Source organism: Sesamum indicum, linkage group LG1, assembly GCF_000512975.1.
Source record: "Sesamum indicum cultivar Zhongzhi No. 13 linkage group LG1, S_indicum_v1.0, whole genome shotgun sequence".
NCBI classification, from domain to species: Eukaryota; Viridiplantae; Streptophyta; class Magnoliopsida; order Lamiales; family Pedaliaceae; genus Sesamum; species Sesamum indicum.
Genome location: NC_026145.1, coordinates 17910136 through 17931567, shown reverse-complemented (window position 1 = coordinate 17931567; position 21432 = coordinate 17910136). Strand labels below are relative to the sequence as shown.

Here is a 21432-nt window from a genome sequence, read left to right as displayed (position 1 = left end):
TTCATATGTGATATATAGTTATTTGCGCTTAATTGCATTGTTGCCCTATATATTGTTTAGGGGTGGCAACACAAGGACTTTAAATATAGGGGTAGCAAGAAGTACCCCAGCATTAAAATTTTTTTGGTAATTGTACGACTCTGGCCACTGGATTTTTAAAAGTGGCAGGACTTTGCTTACATTGACAAAAATTAGGGTTTTTATTTTTGGGCTTTTGCTGATTGGATTTTTTTTTAATAAAATCAACTCCCAATAAGTGTTTAAATGGAAAAAACCCTGCCATATAAGCAATGCTGTGGAACAATTTTTTTTTTATTTGAATTTTTTATATTTTTTTATTTCTCTTCTGCCCGCATAACCGATCACATGGAAAAAAATTTCAAATTGCATAAAAATAAAATTTTATTCATATTATATGCTAACTGTCGTGGCACCGCATCTCTGAGTGTGTATACATAATTTTACACATTTTAAAATATATCATTTAAATATATATATACATAAAATATAAATACTTAAAATTATAAAATATTAGATTATTATATTATAGAAAATTTTAAATCATAAAAATGAAAATAATACAAATTTAAATAAAAATACTTCAAAAAGAATTAGAAATTCATCAATATTCAACAAAATGTAATTCAAAATTAGAATGGAAGGATTTTTTTTTTTTTATTTTAATTTATTATATAAAATAATAATTTTATTTTTATAATTATACACATAATAGAAACTTTCAAAATTAATTTGATTTTAATTTTTTTATTTTAATTTATTATATAAAATAATAATTTTATTTTTATAATTATACACATAATAGAAACTTTCAAAATTAATTTTATATGATTTTACTTTTTTTCATATAAGTGCATACGTGGCCATAAAAAATAAAAAAAATACCCAGTTAGCAAAAATCCCTAATTTTTGTCCACGTAAACAACTTCCGACCACTTTTAAAAATCCGATGGCCGGAGTCCTACAATTGCCAAAAAAATTAATTCCCGAGTACTTTTTGCTATCCCTATATTTAAAGTCCTTGTGCTGCCACCCCCAATATATGGGTAAGTAAATGCAATTAACCGAGTTATTTGTGAGGTGGAATTCTTTCTTTTTCTTTTTTAAATTGAGGGATGTAATCATTGGGAGCATGGTTGGATTTGTTGTCCTCTCTACAGCTTATTCCCTTGGGAACTGGTTCTGATTTTGCCCGAACATTTGGCTGGTCAGTTCGATCTCCAGGTTCTCGTTTTCCTAAATGAGGTTTTCTTGACTTGTAATTCCTTAGATCACTTGAATGTTAATCGGATTATATGCTTGCTTTTGTCCTATCAGGAAAAATGACCCTCATGATGCTATTGAACGCATTGCTATAGGTAGTCTGCTTGTGCTGCTCTATGAGGATTCTCTTTGCTGATATTTGACTTTGCCCAAATCGTACTGAAATGCAACCCTATGGCATTAATTGGTTCTTGTGATCCTCATTCTAAGTTATTTGCAGGGAGGAGATCTCACATTGATGTTGGAGTTATTACTGGAGAAAGTGGAGAACCACACTATTTTATAAATGTAGCCGACGTTCATTTGTAAGCATAAATTTGTTGGCATTACATAAAACTGTGGCCTTGACTGGTCAACGTATCTTATTCTCTCAACCTTGCAGGAGTGCAAAGGCTGGTTATTACGCATCAAGATACAAGAAGTTCAGAAATCTATGTTATGTTATAGGTGCTTTGCAAGCCTTTTTTGGTCATCATAACAAGGATCTTAGAATAAAGGTATTCATCTAGAAATTTTTTCTGAGTTTTTCTGTGTCTACACTAGTTTATGTTGCATTTCCTTTGACTTTTCCTAATAAATTTTACACCATTTGTCAATCTCGTCGAGATTGACAATGGAGATTGGAAAGTTTACCCCCAGGTAACAGCTATTTGCATTGGGAATGGCAAATACTTTGGTGGTGGAATGAAGATTACACCGAATGCCCACCCATCTAGTAGGAACTTTGAGGTGGAATAAGTACCTGTTTCGCTTAATGCGGCCTCACCTCAAAACTCCCCACCCACAAATGCACAATAGAAGAAAAATTAAATTAGAAAAATGTTATAACAAAAATTTCACTGCGATATACTTGTTCAGGTGGTTATTCTTCAGGACTTCAAGTGGTATGACTTTGTCCTTCAACTGCATAAGCTATACAATGGTACACACTTGTTGGTGAAAAACGTGTCTTCGAGAAGGTACACTTTAAAGCTATGGTTGCGGTTGTCTATCCTTCTCCGTCCTACAATTTATTAGTTACGAGTGGTTATTGAACCCAAGTGCTGCATCTCTTGTTTTTATGCTGAATATATTTGTTGGAGGTGTTGTGCAACATGATATTCTCACCTACAACACGAGTTTTTTTTTTGGCAGTGCATGTTCAATTGAAGTTGAGGAGATTGTCAGCAGTGGCAGTATTTTTGTCCAGTCTGATGGGGAATATTTAGGGTGCCTCCCAGAAAAGTTTAGCATTTTGCCAGGTGCTATTGAGATGATATGCTAGCATCTTCTCGAACGAGAGCAAGTTGACGTGTGGTTTCTCTTGTATGAAGGTATTTCCAGAATAAACACCACAAGAATGAAGATAACTAAGTATCCTTCACACAGAAAAAAGCAGCGAAAGAAGAGAATGGATCTATCAGTGTTAGTGTGGATTGGGAGGCCAACTTTAAGAGAAGGTCCAAATGCATGGGGACTGAATCCAAGGTTTTGAGCGATTAGTTTCTTCTTTCTGTAGTTTGGAAACTGGAATGAACACAAATATTGCACTGAGTTTGATATCTGTACATGGGCTTTTAAATCGGTTGGGGGCTACTGGGCTGTTTTTCTTATAGATGTTTGGAATGTGTTGTGGCCAGTGATCTTAGCCATTTGCCATTCTTGCTTTGTTTGTAAAGAAAAAAAAGGAAGAATTTCACATTAACATGCAATATTTGCACAATCTTTCGGCTTTTAAAAATTGGAAACGGGAGAAACTTCAAAATTAGAAAGGGGAGGAAAAAGAGGAAAACCCGAAATTCTCAAAGCCATTTTTTTCACCTTCCATTTAATTATTTCATAAAACTTATATTCATGTGTGTTCAACAATCATAATTAGGAATTTCTTAAGTCATTGGGGAAAAAAAGTACCACAAGCTTACTATAGAGATTGACTTTGAACATTCAATCACCGATCCTTCAAAAAGTACTCAATAGATTGAGGTCTATGAAAAAAAAAAGTACACTAGATTAATTTTATTTTTAGACATATGGGCACTATCTGGTCGCAATATTTTAAAAGAGTAAATGATGTTTGATCATCTTAATTAATCTATTTCTAAATGATGCCCGTTTGGGCACCTAACAAATAAATGCAATAATTATCATCTAAGAATGTTGTTTACCTTACGAATCAAGGGGAGGAGAACAACAGGGAAATCATGCTCACAACATCTTCAACTAATATTCTTGCATCTTCCCGATTCATGTAATACTCCGACAACTCTTCGAAAAACTATGCAAACATATAATTCAGGTTTTCTGAACGTGGAAGCATGTTGAATTTTACTATTTATGTAAGGTAATACCATAATGATGAAATTAATAAGTTTCTGTCTTCTTGATTTGTTGTCCAGTCTACTTTCTCTCTCTTCGTCTGCCTTTTACTCTTTTTTCCTGTTTTTCTGTGTCTTGCCCGCAAGCACTCTGCCTCTGTTGTTTCTCTCTCGATTCTGAACTGCTTCTTAAGCTGTGTAGTTAATTCCACTGCTGAAGATTCTACAAAATAAGCAGGTTGACTTCTTTCTATATATTTGCAAGATTTTCGCATGCATAAAATTGTGAAAACGACCTCCCTTTTTCTTTTTTTGGATTGCGTTAATTGTGGGCATTCATTTATGGTTTCATCCTTTATTTTTGTTATTCGCAGATTGGGGAAAGATTTTGGTATCTATGTGAGTTCATAAGAGAGTTTCTGCTAGGGACACATAGTATTTGCAAAATGGCCGCTATGAGAGTTTCAAGGCTGAAATATTTCTGTTCTTCTGTGAAATCTGCCTCACGATTTGATATAAGACCATGTGCTGCGTATACAAGCAAATGTTATCACACTAGAGAGTATGTGAATGTGCAGGGATTTGATCAAAATGGTTGCGGAATGGTGGGTCTGAGCTCTGCCACTTTTTCTCAGTATTCTAGGGTGAGGCGTCTTGATGCAAGGTCTCCGAATAGAGTAAATTCAGGCTTTCAAGGTGGGCTTTCTTTTGCTGGGATCAACCTTTGGTTTAATCATCGTTTTTTCTCGTCAGCTAGTGAGGCTAAAGGTGGCATTCCTCAAGGCACGGATGTTATAGCTGACCCTGGTGCAAGTGGGACAAGTGTGAGTAGTGCGGGTATTGGTGGGGATGATTGGATTGGGAAACTTAAGGAAGTGTGGCAGTCTACTGTTGAGGCTGTGAAATATACAGGTGAAAAGGCGAAAGAGGCGTCTGATGAAGTTGCTCCTCATGTTCAACAGTGGCTTGATACTCATCCTTACCTTGGAGATGTAATTGTCCCAGTGGGTGGTACTTTGGCTGGAACGTTGGTGGCGTGGTTGCTGCTGCCAAGGCTCTTCAGGCGGTTTCATAAATACTCAGTGCAAGGTCCAGGTGCTTTGTTAGCTGGGAGCTCATTGTGGGCACCTGTTCCTTATGAGAAAAGCTTTTGGGGTGCATTGGAGGATCCAGTTAGATATTTCATAACTTTCATGGCATTCTTGCAAATGTTAGTTCGCCTTTATCTTGTACTATTTTCTGCCTTGCTTATTTTGGAGGTGGAGCTCTTATGAGCCTGTAGGATTTCTTTACTGATTTTGTTACATTGTGCAGTGGTGAAATGGTTGCTCCAACTGTTATTGCCTCACAGTATGTTGCACAGGCTTGGAAGGGTGCTCTTGTTGTTTCTGTTGTCTGGTTTCTGCATCGCTGGAAAACGAATGTCATTGCCCGAGCTTTGGTTGTTAAGAGCATAGAAGGTGTCCAGAGAGATAAGTTGTTAACCCTGGATAAAATATCATCTCTAGGACTCTTTATCATTGGGTCAATGGCTTTAGCCGAGGCGTGTGGAGTGGCTGTGCAGTCTATTCTGACTGTGGGAGGCATAGGAGGTAAGTATTCTTCAACTGCCCTACATTCTTCCAATAATTTCTGTCAACCATAAAGGTTTAGTGAATATTTTAAACAACCTATACTGTTATACATTGAATGTGCAATCCCTTTATACAACATTGATTATTATATCCTGCATGTTGGTCTGGTATTTTAGACACTTTTAGTAACTGCAAATATATTTTGGTTTCAGTCTGCAGTGATATCGAATATTTAGGGCAAGAGATGCTCACAGAATAACTTCATTTGCTCAGTCCACAATAAATCTAGGATGTACTGTTCATGTATAAGTCTTCTGCGTAACTGTATTATCATTTGCCGATAAGTAAGACCATGACAATGGAAAGGGTTATAAAGATAGAACCATAGCTAGTGCAGGCTGGTAATAATATATGTTTTCAATTTCTGTTGGGCTAGTAGTGGTAGAATTTGATGTAATAATGCTTTAGAAATTCTTGATGTTCCTATTTTGCTAAATATCAAAATCTGACTACAGCCTTTTCTACCCATCATACAGGAGTAGCTACTGCTTTTGCAGCTAGAGATGTACTTGGAAATGTCCTTAGCGGTCTGTCTGTACAGATCTCTCAGCCGTTTTCAATTGGTGATACGATTAAAGTATGTCAAACAGTTTCTTTAGACGATTTTGATAGATTGGTTTTTTCTGTGACATCTTTTAGTTATGAGAACTTTTTAGTGTGCTCCCTCTGGCACTGTTCCATTGCTCATCTAGAGTTCAAAGAACTAGCTAAGAGTTCCTATTTAATGTTTTGTTGTTGTTAGTTTAATTGTAAAGCTTTCTGGGATCCTTTATACTTTTATGATACTTAATTAGCTGAGTTAAGGGCTTTATGTAGGAAACAGATTTTCAACTCATGGTTTTATGACAGGGTAATATACTGGATCTGATCTTGCGTGGGGTTTTAATTATTAGCGTAATCTGGCTATTGTGCTTGAGCCCTGCTAGCTAGTACCTCGTGTTTCAGAGGAGCAAACAACCCTTTTCTTTGCTGTGTTTCTCAAAAAGTGAACAAGAAATATTTTTCATCTCTTAGCCATGGACACTGGGTTTTCCTGAGATGTGCAACAGTAGAAAGAAATGTCATAAAAATCAGACAGCTATTTTTGGTTCCTAAGGATAATCATTGTTTACCTCGCTTTTAACATGATGTTTCGATATGTCCGTTCTCAGGTATTGACTTTGTTCACGTTTTCCTTTTCCCCTGTTTTGTCTTGATTTTCCACTGATGCAGGCTGGATCTGTAGAAGGTCAAGTGGTAGAAATGGGTCTTACAACTACATCATTGCTGACTGCAGAAAAATTTCCTGTTGTTGTCCCAAATTCTCTGTTTTCCAGCCAGGTATGCTGAATATCTCTCATCTTTCTTTTTTTTGCTTGTCTTGTGTATGTTCTGGTACTTGCATTTTTTTTCCTCGACGGGCACCATCTCTTCGAGTTACTTTAAGATTTGACTTGCAGCTTGCTTGTTAGCTATATTAGCAAATGCGTGGTTGATGGAACCAAATAACCTTTCTGGAATGCATTTTACTAGTATTAATGATGCCCCAGGCTCTCTTATATCTTGAGATTGCATCTTGTCCAACTTACAAAGTTATCTATGAGAGTCAGGAAGCAAGAGCAGTGATTAGAATGCATCTTTCTGCCATTTACAGATAATCATAAATAAATCGCGGGCCAAATGGCGTTCCATGTTGAGAAAAATTCCCCTACAAATTGATGACATAGACAAGATTCCACAAATATCAGAGGATATAAAGTCCATGCTCAGATCCAATCCAAATGTATTTTTGGAGAAGGAGGCCCCTTACTGTTTCTTGTCTCATATTGAAAGATCGTATGCAGAGCTGACTCTTGGATGCAACCTTAAACAGATGGTATTTCTTTCGTTTTTCTCAAACTCTATTCCTATAATCCTTTGATGTCTAGTCAAGTTCTTAACTGGGGCAGTAAGTATCGTATACTGTTTACCGAACTTATTTCCTTCCATTCAGTTTCTTTTTCCTCTCTTGCTGAGCTATACTCTTAAGCAGGCATACCTGACATGAATGTTCTACTCCTTTTCATCTGACACAGCTGACAAGTGACAAGCCATTGATAGTTGTAAGAAGGAACTAGATTAACTACTTAATTTCAAAACGATACTCTGCATTCACTAAACCTCTCAGAGGAGTTGTCTTTTGGTTAATAAAAGGTCTTAGTAGTTGGTCGGCTAGAAATTAAACAAGCAAATATAGAATTTACTAAATTCACGCAACAAATACAAATGTTATTCATAATATTCCCCAACATATATGTTATAACAACTTTATTAATTTTGATGGATTTTATGTTCAATAGAATGAATATTCAAGAATACAGATTTCAGATTTGAATAAAGAATGTTGAGTGAATATAACCGAAACTTTGGTGAGTTTGGGCTGACTATTGAAGTAAAAAGTCAAGTGCATCTGCTAAGTAGCATGTATGTGTGTGCATGCAAAGACATAAACCCATGTCTACTGAGTTCTGAAATGAGTCTTGAAACAAATTATTGTCCCAGTTGATTCCTTGAGTTGGGCCAAGTCGCACCAAGGTTTAGAATGATTAGCAGAAAATGTTGGCAATTTGTCCTACTGTTTGTGGGGATTTGTATTGTTTTTGTAACTTCTAATTGGTTCATTTCTGACCTCTAGTTGTTTCTGGAAACGTTCACATCTTAATATTGAAGCTACAAGAAGGAAGGAATATTTCATTTTGCTTGTCTAGTCAGCACATCATTTTCATTCAACTTAATCTTAATTGAATTCTTTGTTCATCTTATTCCATGTGAACGACATTCGTATTGGGATATTAACGATTTCATAATTATGATGCCAGTGTGGTAAATCTGGCACTGATTCTATATATTGGCTCAAAGTCTAGGGCATTTCTTCAGTCTAGCTAACTACCGCTTATCATGCTGTGAATGGCTATAGACCAAGGACACAGAGCAGGATATTCTCCTAGAAGCTGTTCGGATCATCAAAAGACATGGTGCCATGCTAGGTAGCACGCAGGAAGAGACGATCAGTTGACATGCTGGATGTGGAAAAGAAGCGTTTTTTTGAGCTCAGATTTATCTTTATCTTTTACATGAGAAATATATAAGAACTACAGTATGAACTAGGTTGAGGAACGTGATGGGTATAGAAATCTTTGAGAAGCTAATATACCAATATTTTCTGTTGACTGAAACCTGCTAATGCTATAGTCAAATTTGAAAGGCATCAGTTTCTTAGGGGATATTCCAGTGATTGGTTTGAGCTTCAACATCTCCAAATCTTCGATTTGAATTCTGTATGTGTGTGTCTGTGTGTAAAACCAGAAAATTAAAGGCTTCATATTTCTTTGAGAACTCAAATTCCATCTCATTAGCTAAAAATAGTGAAAGAAGTTTACCGTACCAAAACAGTGTTCGATCTCTCTTAGGCTCCTCTCAATTAATCAAGTAAACTCATTTTTATCATAGTTCACCAAGAACTGTACTACATTGATTGAACCGAAAATTGCGACTTATCCCTCCTATCCTCCTGATTTTAGTAACTAGTTTAAAAGACCAAACTCCAAACTGAGAGCGTGTTTTTCAAGTACTCGACAAACTTCTTAACATAATTTTCATGAAGTTTATGGTCTCCAGGAACCCCATTAGCAGCTTCTTTATTGTGTCCTCTCCTTCCTTCGAAATCATACACTATGTTTGTTTTTATTTTCAAATTATTTTCGAGATAAGTCAAAATATACTCAATATTTGCTAATCATTTAAAAACATCTAATTTAGGTGTTTTTAACTGTTTTAGCATAGATACATACATATATATAAATATATATAAAAAAGACATGATTTGACAACGAATAGTAATTTTTGTCTCCCAAAACACAATATTAAACATATAATACTTATTTTAAATTATTTCAAAAAACAAATCCAAACATACATACTATTTCTAAGACACACTTATTTATCTTTGTTTTTCTGTCTCTCTCCACAAAACACAACAAAACACTCAGAAAACGAATACAAACATTATGATAGTTTTTCTCAATGCATTTGCAAATTGCGATCCATCTTCCGTCCTCTCAGTCTCCACTTCTATCACCTATCCCTTCTCCGCCGGCGCCAGCAGCCGAGCATTCAATGTCTGGACTATATATAATGAATGGCAGAGGCACAAGAACATGTCCATATTGCAATGCCTCCACATCAGAACCCACACCCTGCATGGAAAAATGGCCCCCCAATTGAAGGGTGGCCAAGAATTTCCCTCTGCGGCGCCCATTCTATGTGCAACATCCCTTGCCCCGCCATCAGGCTGGAGAACCCCGGCTGCAGGGTTTCGATATCATTATCATCTCCTTCAGGTTTCCTCACTACCCATAAAAATGGTATCCCTGCATAGACTTTGCCAGGCAGGTACTTGAAATTCCGCGGAGTCATTTTGCTCTTAAAATTCGGACTGGATACGAACAACATCGTGCTTTCTGGTCGCCACTTTTGAGTTTTGACAGGAAACTGATCCATACAGGCGACACTGTCCCGCTCTTTGTTTGAAAGTGACATGATACTTCCTTGAATCTCCAGAGACATTCAGACGTTCTTGTTCGTCCGAAACCAGCTCTGGTGAAACATGAAGTACTTCATGTCTTGGCAACTCAAACTCCGTCTGATAATAAAATTAACCAGTACGTTGGATATGCTCGATAAAAAGTCTCATCATGGTTCTTAAATCCTTTCAGACAACTTATAAATCTTGAGTTCACATGTTTGCACAGTCTCATCCTCTTCCTTCCCTCTGCCCCCTCCTCAAATTTGTTTCTAATTTCCATATCACGGATAGTAGTTTCTAAAGAATTTGAGCATCAAATGAATATAAAGTTCACAAAGATTGACTTCCAGGAATACCAGGAAATAAAGCAACTTGTAATTCTGGAACAAATGGAGGGGAAAAGAAAAAAGCCTTAAAACAACAGAAATACATATACACTACAACTTTACTGCCCAGAGGAAGTAGCACACAACATAAACCACACGATTGCCATACTGCATGAACTTCATGTATTTGATGTGCAAAGAGCTAGTCCAGACCAATGACAGCTCTACTTATGTTGTGGAGTTCCATTTTTCAAATACTCAATGAACTTCTTGAGGCAATCATCGTTAAGTTTTTGATTCCCAAAGATCCCGTCAGCAGCCTCTTTCGTACGTGCTCTTAGTGCTTCCCCTTCCTTGGAAACCATGGCCTTTTGAAGTGCATTTGCAATGTCATTTCTAGTAAAAGATCCATCGTCAGCTCTCTCCACCTCCACTGCCAAACCCTTCTCAACTAGCAGCCTTGTATCCAATGGTTGAGCAATAATGAATGGTAACAACACGAGACAGTGGCCGTAAACAATGGTCTCTACAATAGAAGCCCACCCTGCATGAAACAAAGTACCTCCAACTGAAGGGTGGGCAAGAATTTCCCTCTGGGGTGCCCATCCAATCTGCACCACTCCTCTCCCTGCCGTCCTGGAGATGAACCCTGGCGGCAGAGCATCAATACCATCATGAGTCGCCCAATCAGGTTTCCTCAGTGACCATAAAAAGGGTAGCCCGGAAAGCTCAACCCCATGTGCTATTTCATGGATTTCCTCTTTCTTGAGTTTATATTCACTTCCAAACCCCACAAACATAACTGATCTCGGGCTTTGTTGGTCGAGCCAATCAAAGATTTTACACCATGACTCTTCCCTGATAGTGCTCCTCCCTTGCACTTTCTCAGGTGGAAGAAACCCCACTGGAAAAACAGGCTTTCCGGAGAGATTCGAGTGTTGTTTCACGTAATCACCTTCGAATTCCAGGCTTGTGCGTATAGCGATGGCTTGACTGGCCTGGACCAATCTCATTAGGCGTGCACCATCTGGAACTCCAGATGCATTTTTACCGTACAAAACGTTGTACAAAACAGTAGCTTCATGATTTCTGCAAGCCACTTGTGAGGGAAAATCAACCCAATCTGGAGGGGCAGTGAGATCCTGAGGGGATGTTCTAGCCTCTCTTTTGCCCTCTCCAACAATAAACTCAGGCGTCCAAAAGAACACAGCTGTGCTGGCTGAACATATACAGTACGTTATTATCGGGATATTCAAATTGTGAGCTATATCAACAGCCCAGTGGGGAAAGAAATCAACTATTATCCAGTTGGGTAGTTTCCCTGCAATGAAATTCTTGACGGGTTCTTGGAGAAGATCGCAGGCTATCTTGAGGCAATCCATTTTATCTGCTGGAATGTCGACGGTGGCTTCGGCATCTTCTGGCAGGAGATTGGAGCCGTCGAGCTTGGGGAGTGGAAAAGATACAAATTCAATGAGGTGTGGGAGATTCGGTGGGATTCTTTGATGGAGCCTCTGAATGTTTCTGGGAGTGGAGAGAAAGTAGACATGAATGCCTGATTTGGCAAAGGCAATGGAGAGATCCAAGAATGGGATCATATGACCAAATGCTAACCATGGCAGCATCACAACACGAACATCATCATCCTCATTCTTGCTCATCATTAATTTTCGGAAAAGCTCCCAGCTCCTGCAGATGAGACCGTGTGTGTGTGTGTGTGTGATGTCGGTGCATTATCTCATACCTATTAATTTTTTTACATAAGCTCCCATAATTGTGTTGGGTTTCTGAACCCACCACCATAAGCTTTCACCTGCTAATTCACTCTCTACCCAAATTCAAAAAACAGTACTTTACGGAAAATAAGTTTAGTATATTATTTAGAAAATAAACTAAACGGTTAGGTGAAATTATATATATATATATATATATATTTAAAAAGTCAGTCCCTTTTAACTTCACAATTGAATGAATTTAAAAAAGAAAAAAGAAGACTTTTTTATATTCTATTTTTCTGTATTATCAAAAGAACTATTTTATGAAAAGTAATGATATGATTAAGTTCAACTTATAAGATAAAAAATGTAATAAACATTTGAACTTTACCTTTTTTTTTTTTTTCTCAATGTTGTAAAAGTATAAAATAACGAAAATGAGAGGCCCAGGCCCAAAATAGGCATAGAAGAAATGAAAACAGAGTGGGCCTAATAAGTAATAGAGTGTGATATCAATTCTACGTGGGCCTCCAACTACTCCTATGGCCTGATAATTATTTGGGCCATTTGGTTGTATTATTATTATTATTTATCTAGTCTCCGGTCTCCGGTCTCCCCCACTTTTGTTGCAATGGAATTATAAAAATAGATTCTCAGCCTTCTTTTTTGAAGCCAAAAATCAAAACACCTAATATTATATACTACTATTAAAATGATTTCTCAATCAAAGTAATACTTATTATTCCACATATCATATCCACACCTATAATTTTATTCAAAATATGATCACCCAAAGAGTTTATATAATTTAAATTTATTTATTTTCCTTAATAAACCAAATAAATTAAATATCCGTCTATTAATGAGCCCATTATATTAATTTTTATTAGATTTTCATCTAATTTTTGTGGTGAATTAATAAAAATGCCCTTTTGAACTATAAATGATAATTCTTTTTAAAAATATTTTTATGAATTAATATTTCTTATAAATTATTTATTTTACCCATCCTCAATTTTTTTTTCAAATATTTTTAAAAAAATTCAACAAAAATAAAATAATAATATCACTTCACAGTTTAGGGACATAACATAATTATTTTCTATTCTTACTTATACCAAACATTAAAAAAGATAATTATAATTTACCTAACAAAAAGTAATAAAGTGGGAGAGGGTAATGGGTAATGGGTAGGGAGAGTGTGAGCCACAGAATGTGTAGAAAGAATAATGTTATTCCTCCTCACTTCACCACCACTCCATACTCCATACTCCACACTCTCACTCTTTCTTTATAATCATTATTTTTCTCTTCTTTTTTTCTTTTACAAAAAGAAGAAAAAATGAAAAATGGTAAAGAGGTCTCGTGAGTAGAATAGTAGCATTTAAATTGCACATGTGACCAAACAACATGACAAAACTCCCAAATCACCTTCACCTATATCTATCTATTTTTCAGAAACAAAAATTATTAAAATTTGATTTGACTAAATAAAATCAGTCGTATATTAAAAATGTAACATATCTGATTGATCATATTTCATGAATTATGCAATAATTAGACAACAAATGTCTTGCAAATATCATATAATTATAAGGGGTGCAGTCTGACACACTGAATTGAGTATGCAACCCGTGAAGAAGTGGGTCGGCAATAGTGGGATGTGAGTGTGAGTGTGACTGTGATCACGGGAGGGAATGTACTTACTACAACACTCCCCATAAGCGCCCTATCTACTTTCCAACTCACACAAACCAAAACCCCATAACTCACATCTTCTTCACACTCCACTCCCACTACTCTTTTTTATTTGCCCAAAAAAGGAACCCTTTTTGTACATTTCTTATTATTAAACATTTGGATGATTTCGACTTTAATTATTGTCGTAATAATAAAAAATAAACTGTAGGTTGCTTATAAACATTTACCAAACAACTACTAATGCAATTCTCATTATGTAACACCAATTGAGCTAATGTGCATTGATGAGCTAATACATGAAATATTACCTTTTTTAAAAAAAAAAAAAAAAATAGGAGGACGAGTATATCAATATGTCTTGATACTATTCAAGAACCACATCTGAATTGCACAATTTGGAGTATGAAACATGTTTTATGTAGGTTGATCACATTCAAGTATATTGGAAACAAATATTTTGCAGAAATTTGAACCAAAAAAGACACATACAGACAGAACAATGGTATTTGATGAGCACAGTAAGAGGCAGGCTTCTATAAATACTTGGTGCTTGTCTGTTGTAGCACCAAACACATTCCTAACAATGAACTGCTTTCAAGTAAGATACCACTTCATTCTTCCCATTTTCCTTTACTTTTTATCGTTTTACTGTTAAATATACATTTTTGTATAAATGGGATGTGGAAACTGATCAACAGTCACGACAGGCCCTGTTGCATACCACATAATTCTTTACTTTGAACTGTTTCTCTTGTAAGCAAGCGTTCTTGATTTCTTCTGACAGATGGCTAAGGCAATTCAGCTGCTTGTATTGGTTGTGGGAGTGGGAGTGGCTATTTTGAGTGGAGTTGAATGCAGAAAGGCAAGGATTTTGGAGTCGTTCGACTACTCTGCCATTAGCTGCAGAGCTCACAGTGCATCAATAGAAGATTTTGGTGGGGTTGGCGATGGGGCCACACTCAACACTCAGGCTTTCCAACAAGCAGTCAATCACCTCAGCCAGTATGCATCAGATGGTGGAGCTCAGCTGTTTGTCCCTGCTGGTAAATGGCTCACTGGAAGCTTCAATCTCACCAGTCATTTCACCCTTTATCTCCATAAGGATGCAATTCTGCTTGCTTCTCAGGTATCTTGTGTCTCATAAAAACACACACTGAGTCCTGTTTTGTTGTCCTCTATGTGAAAACTTTCTGATACTGTTGTTGAAACGTGGATGGCGTGTATGTGGATTCATGTTATCAATCATTGGCTTGTGTGGCAGCAATTTATCTGGTTGGGGGCTAAAGTTGAAACCTTGACACCCGAGCTGTTTGTATGATTCCAATATTTGAGTTGTACCATTATTAATGGCTATAGCTTTTAGTACAATGTTCGACATTCTGTCCTACATTAGCTCGTTACATAATAATGTCATAACGTGAAATGCTGGTATCATTATGTATGATATGAACGTGTGTACATTGTCAGCGGGGCGCTGCTTATAGGCAAAAAACATGTTATTAATTAATTTGCGTTACCCATTTATATCCAGGATATAAACTCTTGGCCTGTGGTCGATCCCTTACCATCATATGGCCATGGACGGGATGCAGCAGGGGGGCGATACATCAGTCTTATATTCGGCACAAATCTTACCGATGTTGTTGTCACTGGTAAGAATATGTGTGCATCTCTTGTCCATATTTGTTTCTGCTGGATTAATAACCTCACAATGAGAACTGCTTGGCTTTTAATCTTATGTCAGGTGAAAATGGTACTATTGATGGTCAGGGTGCGCTTTGGTGGCAGCAGTTTCACAGGAAGAAGCTAAAATACACGAGACCGTATCTTATCGAAATTATGCACTCAGAGAATGTGCAGATATCGAATCTAACGCTTGTCAATTCTCCATCATGGAATGTTCATCCTGTATACAGCAGGTACATATAAATATATGTGTTGTGTCTGTGTTTTCTCTGTTTCAGAATTATGATTTACCAACTTTTCTATGTGATTTTGCAGCAATGTAATTGTACAAGGCCTTACAATCCTAGCTCCAGTAACATCCCCCAATACAGATGGGATCAATCCAGGTGTGTGATTTTATCTACATTTTCAAGATTCACACGTTTGATCGGCTCATGGAGTGTGATTAGTCAGCTATATTTTGATCGGTTAAAATGACATAATTTTCTACTTATCCAGATTCTTGCACGAACACAAGGATTGAGGACAACTACATCGTCTCTGGAGATGACTGTATAGCGGTGAAAAGTGGCTGGGATGAATATGGTATCAGCTACGGTATGCCCACAAAGCATCTAATAATCAGACGTCTCGTCTGTGTTTCTCCTTACAGTGCTGCAATAGCATTAGGCAGCGAGATGTCGGGTGGGATTCAAGACGTGAGAGCCCAAGAGATAACAGCCATCAACACAGAATCAGGGGTCAGAATCAAGACAGCAGTGGGGAGAGGTGGCTATGTGAAAGACATATACGTAAAAGGCATGAATTTGCACACAATGAAATGGGTATTCTGGATCACTGGAAACTATGGTTCTCATGCTGACAATCACTATGATCCAAATGCACTTCCAGAGATCAAGGGGATAAACTACCGTGACATTGTTGCAGAAAATGTGTCAATGGCTGGTCGGCTAGAGGGAATCTCTGGCGATCCATTTACTGGTATTTGCATGTCAAATGTGACAATAGCGATGGCAGCAAAGGCTAAGAAGTATCCATGGAGTTGTGTTGAAGTGGAGGGGATTACAAGCGGCGTGGTGCCAAGACCCTGTGATCTGCTGCCTGATCAGGGCGAACAGGAGCTGGGCATGTGTGATTTTCCTTCAGACAGTTTAGCTGTTGAGGCTATGGAGTTACAAACATGTTCTTTCAGGATGAACTACTTTTGATAGCCTTGTCAGCTAGCTTCATTGCTGGCATGAACATGTAATACTTTAGTTTGGAATCCAAAGACTTCAGATCCCTGTTGTTGAACAAACAAGTTTAAAAAGCTAAAGGAATAATCACACTGAGAGGCCCTGAAGTTTGAAATGTAATATAAACTTTTAACACGGAGATATTTTCAATAATATGTGCAAACCTGGAGAAATATCATATAGTTGACACAAGCACTGATTATCTAAGTACTCTTGAAATGATACAAGAGCAGAGAAAGAAATAAACTCGCCCCAAATGAGAAATCTTAATATCATCACTCAAAAATTACAACTGACCAGTTAGTGATTGGAACATCACACATTCTACTGGAAAAGAGAATCCTCTAGCGAACATAATGTTACTTAAGCTCTTTTGTACAACAATATTAACTGCAAAGATCGTAGAGCTAAATAAAAATGCAGCTGCAACCTATGAACAATCTTTATATTTCCCGACGTGTCTCCACTACAATTATTTCTCGTTTCCTTGAGGGGCCTTTGATGAGTTCATCAATACAGGTTTCTACAGATGTCAGACAGTATCATGGTGGTGTACATCAAATACTTACATTCCTCAATAAGTCGGGTCCGGATTGAACCTTACGGATTCCCTCCAGATGAGTTCCTTGATATTTTCTTCAGTAAACGATGGCTGCTCAAAGTCGAAAACAAAAGGCCGAGCGCAAACGGGCTCCTCGTTGATATCATGGAGGGGCGCCAAGTACGGATGGCAGAGAGCCTCATCAACTGTAAGCAATCAAGATAAAAGGAGCATTAATGGACAGGAACAGATGAGCCAGAAAATAAAATGCAAGAGAGAATATGACATTATTCTCATTTCTGTCCATAAATGATTCTCTTTACTAATTTTCTATCTTTTACGTGGCTAATTTATGGTCCAGCATATTTAGTAAGTTTTAGAACAACTATACCCATCTGCAAGAAGGTAGCTGGTCCACTTCCCAACTTAGAAGATGAAAGCTCAAAATTTAACTGAAATGAACATTGTACCTGTAATACGCCTGTGTGGGTCAAAAACGAGCATTTTCTCTAATAAATCGACAGCTCCAGCAGAAGAGTTTGGAAACCTGGCAGAAAATTGTTGCCTCGGGTACTGTGGAAGCTGCCTAACATATCTTCGGGCGTTGTCACTCCTTAAAAACCCAAGACTAGCATCGTCTGGAGAGCCTATGAGCTTTTTGCAAAAAAAATATACCATGGGGCATCAACTAAAAGATAAATCCCACAATGTCTACATATATATATGACTATCAAGTAATTTTAAATGATCAATTAAGATTCTCTTTTTATGCACAGTGTTGTGTGCACAAAGTACCTCTGTAATAAGTCTCAACTGATGAACATAATCTCTGCCAGGAAATAGAGGTTGTCTTGTCATGATTTCACCAAGTATGCAACCTACGGACCAGATATCAATTGCAGCAGTGTACTCTGAACAATTTAGGAGCAGTTCTGGTGCTCGATACCAGCGAGTAACAACATACTCAGTCATGAAATCAGTCTCTGATGTTGTCCTTGCAAGACCAAAATCTCCAATTTTCAGATCACAATTAGCATTAAGAAGCAGATTGCTTGGTTTCAGATCACGGTGCAAGACGTTTGCTGAATGGACATATTTAAGTCCACGCAGAATTTGGTAAAGAAAGTACTGCAAAATTTGGACCAAATTAATAGGCTGTCTGAGGACATAGAAGTCAATGTCAAGAAAAAGCGACGGCACCTAAAAATGGCTGCATGAACCACCTTTTCTATACCCAAAAAGGTCCAGCAAACTATTAGTTCTCTCGATCAGCAAGACTCCAATTTAATATAGAAAAAACCAACAATGCTTTCAATGTTGATTGTCTTTAACAGAATAAACAAGCCAGTCCTTGTCCCCAATACAGCATAATACAAAGAACAATTAAGATGATTGAAAGTTAATTGCACTAGATTTGAATAATAACTTTTTAGATGAGGGTCCCCCCTTTATCCTGTGAAGTCTTAGTAATGAGAAAAGTGAGAGAAGAAATTAGGCTTTCTTAGTGACCTATCGTTACGGTACCAAGTGAAGTATCTTCTGAATGATACAAGAAACTGAGAACAAACCCGACAATGGTCATCGTTCAGTGGCTGGTTGGACCGGATAATCTGATGAAGATCAGTGTCCATCAGTTCATAAACAATGTAGACATCATTGAAATTCTCTTTTTGTGGAGGCCGTATGATGTCTTTGATTGCAATTACCTATTGAGTTAGAAAATCAGAGAAGTAATAAAATGGTCCTACGAAAAACTTTTAACAAATACTGCTGATACAGCAATATGAATATAGAAATAAGATTCCATTAGATGAATAGATTAAAGCTTAATTGAAGAACAAAATTATGAAGGCAAGTGAAGGAAGCAATAAAGGGAAAATGGGATTCAAAGCAATGAACCAGATCAATAAAAATCTATATCCATTGAATCTAAAGAAAGGAGCTTGTATTAAAGAATGATATTCAGCCAAGAAGAGCCACCAGGGCAAGAAATCTAATAAAAAAGTGGATATGATAGTAAAGATTTTGTATCTATAAGCCATAGGTAAAGATGATTACATTATCATGATCCATGTGACGCAGAAGTTTTATTTCCCGTAATGTCCTCTTTGCATCAATTCTGTTGTCGAATGCATTTCCAATCTTCTTAATGGCTACTTCTTCACGTGTCTCCGAGTTTACAGCAGCACTGAAGCAAATAAAAATCACATTTCCCTTTGTGATATATGGATTACCAGGAGAAGAGAAGTAAAACAAGAAAGCAATTGCATGTCTACTTGAAATACAAACATTAATATTGAACTCAAATTTCTGCAAGACTGCACTTCCAAAACCCTTCCGATGATTCACAAGTCGGATAAATAATATTATAACTGGTAGCGAGTTGAAAATCTGTGATGGATAGCAGAATGATAACAGACAGGATAATAAAAATAATTAACTTAGTCAGGTAGTCAATGCTACATTATCACTGCCCTTCCATGCATCTACAGGATCATAAAAATGTTTCAGGTCAATTATTTACTTTTCTAGAAGCCAGAAAGTTAGCATCCATCTTCACATCTATTATTCAACTCTTGACATTTCCCAAAATTGCTCGAGTTAGACTACTTTAATGGCAACACCAGCCTGCCTCGAAACAATGAAAGATGACGGCATCCAAGATGAAACCAATGGAGTACATAAGCTTATAGCACAAAATTCAAATCCAAGTGCCATTTGGAGCCTTAAGACGAGAAAAGCAGTCAAGTGGAAGTCGTCTGTGCCTTATTTAAAGCAGTAAAAAATTCAGCAATTCTCATACCTTATCATTACAATTCATTGTTAGGTTACCAGAACTGCAGTCAATTAGTAGTCAACACACACAGATAAGCATGCCAACCAACTTAGCCAGGGAAATACAGGGCAATATAGCCTCACCCAAGATGGTCCATAATAAATCCAGTGCACATACGGCATATCAGATGCATTTTTATACAACAGACTCTCCTTTTCTTTCTTTTGCTGCATATTCCTTGTCGTTATATTATCATTTCACAAAAATACAAAGAGTGATAGCAGCCAACTTAGACTCCAAATCTAAGTTCCCAAGCAAAAATATACACATTTCTGTTAGCTCATCAACGAATTATCCAAAAGAATTAAAGATCTCACTATATAACCACCAAAATTCTAGAGACCAGAACCCCACTTCATTCTTTCCCACAAGACAATAAACAAGTTCGAATCCTTACGCCATCAACACAAAGTCAACTAGTTAAAACAACTTTAGATAAGCAAGCAAGTATAAAGAAAGAGCTTGAATTCAAATAAAAAAACAGGAGAATTTATAGATTAGTACCAAACAATGCCATAAGCCCCACGTCCCACGGGCCTAAGGGGAACATATTTTCTTGAAACCTCAAAGAGATTTCCGTACACATTGTACTGTACATATCTCCCACCATTAGTGACAACCCCGTTGATATTATGCCCACCATGATCACCTGAACCAGAGCTTGACTCCACAGACATAGCCAAAATTGAAAAAATAGAAAACAACAACAAAGAATTGTAGGCTTTTTCCTCTATAATAAGGCAAGGAAAAAGAAAGGGAGTGAAGAATCTCAAGAACCCAAGTTGAGAGAATGGATTCCTGATCAAGTTCTTGGATATGTTTGGGTGAGTGTCGGTGTCTGAAAGCAAAGATGTGAGGCTTCGGACATTTATATTTTCCTTTGGCGTGTGTTGGGGGCTGGTGGAATAAAAAGACTTCACAAATTTTCTTTTATGGTCTTCTTTATCTCAATTTTCTGGAGAGAAAGAAAGTGGAGCTTTGCGTGTGAACTTTTGAACTGGAATGACTTGAGATTACCCGTGAAGTTAATTGACTTTTCTGAGGAGGTGAGGTAACTAACTGGTAAGGAGGAGGAAGTAGAAGGTTGCCGTTCTATGAATCTTTAATCATACACTTTGGTTAAAAACCGAACATACACTTGGTTACAAGTTGACTATATGAACAATAAACATTGTGTTTGGGGGCTTATTATTTTTTTATTTATTTCCGATTTCATAATTTAGTATTTTCTTTTTCTTGATTTTTAGTTCTCCTTTCAAATTTTTGTGAATCAAGAATTCCAGAAAATGATTGGGGGGCGTAAAGATAAAACAACATATCCAACAAATAATCTTTTTCCTTTTGATGAATTCAAATCAAGATTCATTTTGTGATCTTGAAAATGAAAAATAATTTTTCAAGTAAAAATCTTATGCATCTCTACACCAAACAGATCATCATCATCTACAGGCTTCTGACTTAGATACTGCTAATTTTGTATTTTCCCAAGGCTTTGGGTCAAGGGATAGCTAAAGAAAAGGTTCTTGCTTCATTTTTCCATTGACGGGTGGATGAGAAAAACACCGTTGTTTGACCAGAAGCGATTAAATCTAGTGTTATTAGTCAGTCAGAGTTGGTGGCACTCAATTTCCATCCACTAC

The 21432-nt window shown here is 37.0% G+C and overlaps 6 protein-coding genes across 11 annotated transcripts in view; 3 read left to right on the top strand and 3 right to left on the bottom strand.

Annotated features, from left to right (window-relative positions):
- Positions 1-2899, top strand: part of LOC105172959 (sphingoid long-chain bases kinase 2, mitochondrial-like) — a 5409-nt gene extending 2510 nt beyond the window's left edge. Inside the window, exons 7-14 of the mRNA XM_020695123.1 lie at positions 57-91; positions 1179-1225; positions 1336-1376; positions 1502-1586; positions 1664-1778; positions 1888-2010; positions 2140-2240; positions 2416-2899. Coding sequence (XP_020550782.1) covers positions 57-91; positions 1179-1225; positions 1336-1376; positions 1502-1586; positions 1664-1778; positions 1888-2010; positions 2140-2240; positions 2416-2545 — 677 coding nt within the window. The 3' untranslated portion in view covers positions 2546-2899. The remainder of the gene's footprint in view (positions 1-56; positions 92-1178; positions 1226-1335; positions 1377-1501; positions 1587-1663; positions 1779-1887; positions 2011-2139; positions 2241-2415) is intronic.
- On the top strand, positions 3385-8442 carry LOC105172936 (mechanosensitive ion channel protein 1, mitochondrial). Of its 5 annotated transcripts, XM_020696610.1 has the most exons (8): positions 3404-3601; positions 3723-3813; positions 3950-4785; positions 4890-5167; positions 5686-5786; positions 6422-6529; positions 6843-7064; positions 8145-8442. In XM_020696610.1, the coding sequence occupies exons 3-8, from the start codon at positions 4022-4024 to the stop codon at positions 8241-8243; spliced, it is 1572 nt and encodes a 523-aa protein (XP_020552269.1). In that variant the 5' UTR covers positions 3404-3601; positions 3723-3813; positions 3950-4021; the 3' UTR covers positions 8244-8442. The 5 variants fall into 5 exon arrangements, with proteins under 5 accessions (XP_020552271.1, XP_020552273.1, XP_020552269.1 ...); XM_020696612.1 differs by lacking the exon at positions 3723-3813 and having other exon boundaries at positions 3385-3508; XM_020696614.1 differs by lacking the exon at positions 3723-3813 and having other exon boundaries at positions 3401-3601; positions 8087-8219.
- On the bottom strand, positions 9410-9793 carry LOC105174381 (putative UDP-rhamnose:rhamnosyltransferase 1). The gene has a single exon (XM_011096466.1). It carries the CDS (start codon positions 9791-9793, stop codon positions 9410-9412), a length of 384 nt encoding a protein of 127 aa, XP_011094768.1.
- On the bottom strand, positions 10106-11906 carry LOC105172928 (UDP-glycosyltransferase 91C1). Its single transcript, XM_011094550.2, has one exon. The coding sequence runs from the start codon at positions 11740-11742 to the stop codon at positions 10303-10305; it is 1440 nt and encodes a 479-aa protein (XP_011092852.1). The 5' UTR covers positions 11743-11906; the 3' UTR covers positions 10106-10302.
- LOC105172909 (probable polygalacturonase) lies at positions 13909-16535 on the top strand. The gene is made up of 6 exons (XM_011094526.2): positions 13909-14092; positions 14279-14620; positions 15026-15146; positions 15239-15413; positions 15496-15566; positions 15679-16535. The coding sequence occupies exons 1-6, from the start codon at positions 13994-13996 to the stop codon at positions 16386-16388; spliced, it is 1518 nt and encodes a 505-aa protein (XP_011092828.1). The 5' UTR covers positions 13909-13993; the 3' UTR covers positions 16389-16535.
- On the bottom strand, positions 16658-20868 carry LOC105172918 (mitogen-activated protein kinase homolog MMK2). Of its 2 annotated transcripts, XM_011094538.2 has the most exons (6): positions 20297-20862; positions 19015-19144; positions 18525-18662; positions 17752-18084; positions 17427-17610; positions 16658-17162 (listed from the first exon to the last, which is right to left on the bottom strand). In XM_011094538.2, the coding sequence occupies exons 1-6, from the start codon at positions 20467-20469 to the stop codon at positions 16990-16992; spliced, it is 1131 nt and encodes a 376-aa protein (XP_011092840.1). In that variant the 5' UTR covers positions 20470-20862; the 3' UTR covers positions 16658-16989. The 2 variants fall into 2 exon arrangements, with proteins under 2 accessions (XP_011092840.1, XP_020548514.1); XM_020692855.1 differs by lacking the exon at positions 18525-18662 and having other exon boundaries at positions 20297-20868.